Source organism: Marmota flaviventris, chromosome 7 (genome assembly GCF_047511675.1).
Source record: "Marmota flaviventris isolate mMarFla1 chromosome 7, mMarFla1.hap1, whole genome shotgun sequence".
In the NCBI taxonomy this organism is placed as follows: Eukaryota; Metazoa; Chordata; class Mammalia; order Rodentia; family Sciuridae; genus Marmota; species Marmota flaviventris.
Genome location: NC_092504.1, coordinates 1,144,144 through 1,151,128, shown reverse-complemented (window position 1 = coordinate 1,151,128; position 6,985 = coordinate 1,144,144). Strand labels below are relative to the sequence as shown.

Genomic DNA, 6,985 nt, shown 5'->3' with positions numbered 1-6,985 from the left:
GTGGCTCCATGGCTCGACGTGCTTGCGCACTGACGTCACGGCGCGGGCGGAAGATGGCGGGGCTGTGCTTCGGCGGCCGCTGACCAGGCGGAGTGCAGCCTGAGCCCCAGCCCGGCTCCCGCTGCCGCTGAGCGGCTGCCGCCATGTCGCTGCTGCAGTCCGCGCTCGACTTCCTGGCGGGCCCGGGCTCCCTGGGCGGAGCTGCCGGCCGCGACCAGAGCGACTTCGTGGGGCAGACGGTGGAGCTGGGCGAGCTGCGCCTGCGGGTGCGGCGGGTCCTGGCCGAGGGTGAGGCCCGAGCTGGGCGCTGGGGTAGTCACGCTGCCGGGGACAGGGTCAGCGGGAGGGTCACCATTGGGGACGTGGGTCAGGACAGTCCGGGAGGGTCACCACTGGGGGTGTGAGTCTGGGCAGGGCTGGAGGGTCACCACTGAGGGCGTGGGTCAGGCCAGGCCTGGAGAGTCACTGCTGGGGGCGTAGGTCAGGCCAGGTCTGGGGTGGTCACCCCTGGGGGCGTGGATCAGGGCAAGGCTGGAGGGTCACCACTGAGATCGTGGGTCAGGTCAGGCCTTGGGGTTACCACTGAGCGCGTGGGTAAGGGCAGGCCTGGAGGGTCACTGCTGGGGGGTCTGGGTCCCAACTTCTTTGTTGAGGGGTAGACTCAGGCTAGGGTCAGGCTGGAGGATAATAGATATGGAGGAACCTCCTATATTTGGGACTGAAGCTCTAACAGTTGTTGGGGAGGGAGAGGAGGACCCTACACACTAGAGTCAGGAGGTGAGCAGCATTACTGGGGGGCATAAGCCATAGCTGTTTGCATCACACCAGGACTGCTATGTATTGGGGACTGGTTTTCCTGAGTTCCCAGAAGTTCCTCTGGTTGCACACAGCATTTAAGCAGTGGCAGTCCTGTCCTATTTGGGGAGGGCAGACAGTGCCTGATACCCTAGTCTGTTTCTCTCTTGAAGTCAGTGTGTCTCACCCTTGAACATCTTTTGTGGTGCCTGTGTAAGTCACAGGAAGCAGAGCTATTATCCATGGACTATATAGGACTTTGCTGGATGGATATGGCCATCATTTATGTCTTGAAGTCATCTATTGTTGGTTTTATTTGTAGCTTTCTGAATGTCCTCTTCCTTCCTCACACAGGATTGGAATCTCTCTTCTGGGTCTTCCTTACTTTTTATCCAGTGGTGTCCAGGGACGCATAAGTTCTCACCAGCTTTGAAATTCATGGGCTAAACACAGTCGTGTTCTGTTGCATTGATTTGAGGCGGGAGGAGTGGGCCCTGACCAAGTCTGAACTCTCAGGGTTGGAGGGTCGACCTTCTGAGCCCTTTGGAGTCATTTGTGCTCTATTGGGGGCTGAGAACTGGCCGAGTATTTGGATGTTTTCATTCTAGAAGGCCTGAGGGGATTTTCTGGTTGTAGCACCATCACATGCTTTTCCCCAGCATGTCCGTAAACAGATTTTTGGGTGTGATTTAGGGAGAAACTTCTGATGCTTCTTTTAGAGATGGGGGCAGTGCCCCCACTAAAGTTCTGAAGTGTGATGTTCCCTTATATCTGTTACAGTAACAAAAGCTTGCTCAATTTAGTTTATTTACTGTAAAAATGTCAGGCAGTTATCTTCATTTTTCAGGAAATTCATACTGGACAGGACCTGGTTTAGGCCCTGTAGAATGTGAAATGAGATGCATGCTCAAATGGCTAAAGAACAAGGCCATATGGAGCAGGCAGTACAGCATTGAAGTTGTACATGCAGCTGGGGAGACCTCTGGAAAGGGATTGGCAGAAGCCTGGGCTAGGGGTGACCTGGGCTAGGAGGGCATTTGAGATGGAAGTGGTCCTGGTTGGTAAGAGAAGGAGGTTCATGCAAAGCAGGAAGTTTATGTAGGTCACAAAGCACCCAGGATAAAGAACCAGGAAGTGTGGGTAGCCACTGTGGCTGTGTAGACAGCTGGTTTCCCTTTGCTCTCTGGGCAGCTGAGAGATAAAAATAAGCAGAGCAGCTATCAGTCATAGATTTCTTCCTTTTGGATTCACTGGGTTGTTTGAAGCTTCTTTCTGAACTGAAACAGGGAAAAATCTTTAGTATTTTATGTAGATGTATTTAAATAAGTTTCTTGGACAGTAACCAGACACCATAGGCTGCTAGGATTCAGGCTCTATGAATATGAGGAAGGTCCACCATTGGAGACCCTTGAGTTTGCAACTTCAAAAGTTTGCAATTTCAAAAGTCTTTTGGAAAGATAATATGGTGTATGGCCTGTATTTCATGAGATATTCCTAAAGGAGCAGGAAAAGTATTCTGTAGTTAAATACCTTGATATTTTTATAGTTAAATGAAGAAATATTCTCAATATGGGTTAAAGTCTGTAAGTGGCTCTGTCCATTCATGTCAGGTTTTGTCCCATATGAGTTTATGATAGACCATGTTTTGCTGTCACTCAGTTTTCATAGCTTTTATACATTTGGACCTGGCGTGTGAAAGGGTTCTTGGACAGAACTATGGAGCGAGATAGTTTTCTAATCTTTTCAAATTTTATTCTTATTCTTCATTTTTAAAAAAATAAGACGATTACTGGGAGTATCAGCCATGCTAGAGGTGCCCAGTCCGAGCATGTGCTAGGTGCACTCTTTGTGTTCACACTCTGTGTGCTGCTGCTGCTTCTGAAGCTGGTCACTGGTTCGGAGGCAAGGTCGCACTGCGGGGCCGACTCCGGCTCTCTGTGCACATGTGGCTAGTGAAGTGGATTGAGGTAGAAAATGAAAGCCATGCCACATGGCTGTCATGGATTTAAGTGTCACTAGCTCTTGTGTTGGTTTAGATATGACATGCAGTTCCCATCAGTCACAGGATCTGTGTTTCCTGCTCCAGAGCCTGTGTTCTCTTGGGGCTGTGCTCTGGCCTGAGGCACAGGAGGGCACATCCCACCGAGCTCCCAGGGCCTCTTGGTTGCAGGCCTAGCTCCCTACCCATCTGCCTCCCAGACACCACTTTTGGAGGGCCCTCCCTTTACTGCTATAGAACGTTCTGAACTGGGTGAGGCAGAGGGAGTATTTAGTATTGCCTGACAATTGCAGAGTTGCCACAGCAGGACTCTGGGCTCCTGCTTTCAGGGCCCATGGAGGCAGGATTGATGGAGGAGAGCTCTTCTGGCCACAGGGTGTGCTAGTGAGGTTTTTAGGAGCAGAGTCCTAGATGGGCACTTGCTGTGTCATAGCACATAGTTCCCGCTCCCCAGAGTGCCTGAAGTCCTGATGATGAAGGTCTTCCCATGTTTTTTCTCCAGTTTTATTATAGTTTTGCAGTTATGCACTGTGTCCATGGTTAGGGCCATCTAGTTGATGTATGTTTAATTATTTAAGATGTTGCCAAAATGTTCTCCAAAGTAGTTGTAAGCATTTGGCATTTCCCCAAACATGTGTAGCTTTCCAGGTGCTTCACATCCTAAACAACACTCGATGTGGTGTTTAAAATTGTACACGTCTGACAGGTGTTTAGAAGACTCTTGTGGTTTAAATCTGCATCTCCTGGATGGATAGTGACGGTACTCCTTGTCCTGTGTTTTCCTGCCCCTGTCATATTTTTGCTGATGTGCCTGTTTATGTCTTTTGCTCATGAAAATTTCTCTTTAATGAATTTTGGATTTTTTTTATTTTTTTATTTTTTTTTTTTGTATTTTCTGAATAGAAGTCCTCTACCAGATACATGATTTGCAAGACCTGAATAGAGGGCCTTGCATGCACAAGGGTTCATTCCCTAGCACCACCACCATCAAAAAAAAAGACCTGATTAGAGTCTTATTTTTTTTATCCTTCAACCAGTATATTTTTAAAAAGGAGCCAGGCACAGTGGCCCATACCTGTAATCCCAGTGACTCTGGAAGCTGAGGCAGGAGGATCGCAAGTCCCAGGCCAGCCTTAGCAACTTAGCGAGGCCCTGTCTCAAAATAATAAAGAAAGGGTTGGGATGTGGCTCAGTGGTAGTACACCTCTGGCTTCAATCCCACTGCCAAAAAGTGGAAGAAGTTCTCTGTCTGGTGGTGTCTGGCCACCTGTTTTGAGTGGATCGTGCTTTGGTGCTGCGTCTCCATCCTTGCTGCCTAACCATGGGGGTGTGGTGCACAGCAGGCCTCCGATTTTGCTCTGGTCCCACAGCCCTTGTGAGTTCCTGTTAGCTACAGTAGCTTTCTCTTAGAGCTCACCCGATTGTCTGTGTGGAAGGTCACGTCCTGTGTGTGCAAGACCCTGGCAGGACACTCCCACTGTGCTGCAGAGCAGGCAGGAACACACTCCTGCCTGATGCTTGCCCTTGTCCTGGTGGCCGCTGTTTGTCAGGTGGAGGAAGTTTCTTTCTGTTCCTAGTTTGCTTGTGGTTTTAAATTTCACTGTGTGAGTTTTTACTTGTGGGAAGCGAAACAAAGCTAAGCAGCACCCACTTAAAAGCTGTAGGATTTGATAAGTTTTCAGATGTTAGATCTCCTCTGCTAGTCATGGCATATTATCCCTGTGTTTATTGGCTTTGATTGGTTGATGTCTATCATATTAGAATTAAGAACTTATAAAGAACTCTCGCCCATTTTTAAGTGATTCTGCACCACCCCCACCCCACACCTGCCCAAAACTGGAGATGGAACCCAGAGTGCTCTACTACTGAGCCACACCGCAGTCCTTTTTATTTTTATTTTGAGACAAGGACTCACTAAGTTGCTGAGGCTAGCCTCGAACTTGCAATCTCCTTGCCTTGAGAACCACTGGGATCAGAGGCATGCACCCCAGTTCCGGCTCATGAGTGGTTTGATCTGCACTTTCCACTGGACATGGGGCAGCAATGTCCCCTTCTCACTGGGTGTCAGCAGCTGTCCTTTTTCCATCAGTCTTTCTTCCTGGTCCGTCAGTTGTCTGTGCCCTAGTTGTTCTGACTCTCCCTTCCCTGACCTGCCTGCGCTTTCTCTTTCTGCCCCTGAAGCAGAACATGAAAAAGGCAGTGGCATATTAATTGGGTTGTATATTTTTGTGGAAAGCAAATTTCTGTCCATAGCCATAAATCTGGTTTGTGTTGTACTTAGTAAAGTGTTTTAACCTAAATCATAGCACCAAACTGACAGATATTTTTATTTTCAGGAGGATTTGCATTTGTATACGAAGCTCAAGACCTGGGAAGTGGCAGAGAGTATGCATTGAAGGTAAGAAGGGATGACCAGACGTATCACATGGCTCTGCTTTGCTGTGAGGAAGCCTCTGGGACTGTTTGCTGCAGGGTGTTTCCTGCTGCTCAGTCGGTTTGTTTGTCCTGTCTCCTTCATGTCTCAGGGCTCACCTTCAGTTCAGCTCTCCAGCTTGGGTCAAGGACATTTCTGTCCTCCAGGAGCCAGTTGGCCTTGGAAAGAGACGTGAGAGTGAACTCACCATGGAGTCACATGCCAAATAGTGGTCTAGGAACTGAAGGGGTTTCAGAGACTGGCACAGGACATGTGTCCACAGTGCATCTTCAGAGAGCAGGCACTGGAGGAGGGCCTAGACCTGCGTGGCAGCAGCAGGCCCACTTGCTGGAGGCTGGAGGGCCGCCTTGCCCTGATGGCTCCGGGGCCTGGTCTTGTCACCCCACAGCGCTGCCCACCTCTCTGAGAACCTTCTCTCCTCCTCCTTGTGTATCTCATTCCACTCTGACGCACGTGGGAGAAGCTCCTCTTTTGTGTTCTTGTTTTCTGGGCTCCTCAAGGCACTTGACAGATCTCCGCTTCTGTCAGGGCAAGTGTGGAGGTTGGACAGGGCATGCTCCTAGACGCAGTGCTCTTCCTCCCTGGGTGTCTGTCTGAGATGAGGCATTATGTAAAACGGAAGGTAAACAGTCTTCCACCTTTTTTGTGTGCTATTCCCTGGCAGAGGTTACTGTCCAACGAAGAGGAAAAGAACAGAGCCATCATTCAGGAAGTTTGCTTCTTGGTATCCTTTTCCTGGGACTGAGAGCCCGCATGTCACTTAGGTGGACAGCCTGCATCAGGCTGTGAGTACCAGCTGCCCAGAGGCTGCTCTGTGATGTTCTGTTTGATGTGTTAAAATTGACCTTTTGCTTTTACCAGACTTCCTGTTGACCATTTCCAGTGAAAAGCAATTTTCTTCCCTGTTCTCTGTCCCAGGGTCACAATAAAAGATTCACAGTGTCGGGAAGGGAGTTGTTGTTCCTGTCTGAGAGGTCTCCATGCCAGTCGGGTGGGCCACTTGCCACAGGGAGAGCCCTGCTTTGTCCCTGCCCCTCCGGCCCCAGGAGCTGTGTGGACAGTTTTGGCACAGGCAGACTTCCATACAGCTTCACCTCATTGCCCCCTACTCAGCCCTCCTCATGCTGTAGTGACGGCAGGCTTCCAGGGCCCTTCTTGTCTACTGTCCTCAGTCGTGTGTCCTCCCTGAGTGGGAGGCTCACCTTCACCGTGGGTCAAGTTTCCAGGCTCTGTAGCTGTGGGTGGCATGGGCACAGTCTCTCCTCACAGCCTCTCTCCTGCGGACCCCAGTGCCTTTGCCTGCTTCCTCTTGGCCTGCTGCACTTCTGCCCTCCCACTGGCTTCCTCCCACACTCTGCCCTCTTGTAGCCTTGCCAGCCTCTTGCCCACCTTTCTGCTTGAACGCACTAGACTGAGGCAGGGCAGCAGTCATGCCTGGTGAGTCTTCATGGATATACGTTTATTTTAAGTGCACAAAATTGTGAACACATTTATGCACATTCTCCTTTAACAAGACACCTACAGAAGAAACTTTCTGGCCACCCCAACATCGTCCAGTTCTGCTCTGCAGCATCCATAGGAAAAGAGGAGTCGGACACTGGGCAGGCCGAGTTCCTCCTGCTCACGGAGCTCTGTAGAGGTAAAGTCCCTGGAATCTGAGTTGTTGCTGTGTGACTTGTTCACACAGCTGTGAGGCATCCCCAGGTCTCTTCAACACAGCTGGAGCAGTGCCCAGGCATTGAGCGGCCTTCGGGTTG

General features: G+C 50.1%; 1 protein-coding gene across 6 annotated transcripts in view; it reads left to right on the top strand.

The window, feature by feature from the left end:
• The first annotated feature begins 42 nt into the window (after positions 1 to 42).
• The window catches only part of Gak (cyclin G associated kinase), a 46,726-nt gene continuing 39,783 nt past the window's right edge, over positions 43 to 6,985 (top strand). For 5 of the 6 annotated variants that reach the window (XM_071614049.1, XM_027940648.3, XM_027940638.3 and 2 more), the window contains exons 1-4: positions 43 to 288; positions 5,131 to 5,192; positions 5,893 to 5,952; positions 6,753 to 6,867. In XM_071614049.1, the coding sequence (XP_071470150.1) occupies positions 144 to 288; positions 5,131 to 5,192; positions 5,893 to 5,952; positions 6,753 to 6,867 (382 nt within the window). In that variant the 5' untranslated portion in view covers positions 43 to 143. The remainder of the gene's footprint in view (positions 289 to 5,130; positions 5,193 to 5,892; positions 5,953 to 6,752; positions 6,868 to 6,985) is intronic. The other variant, XM_027940656.3, reaches the window with a different exon arrangement.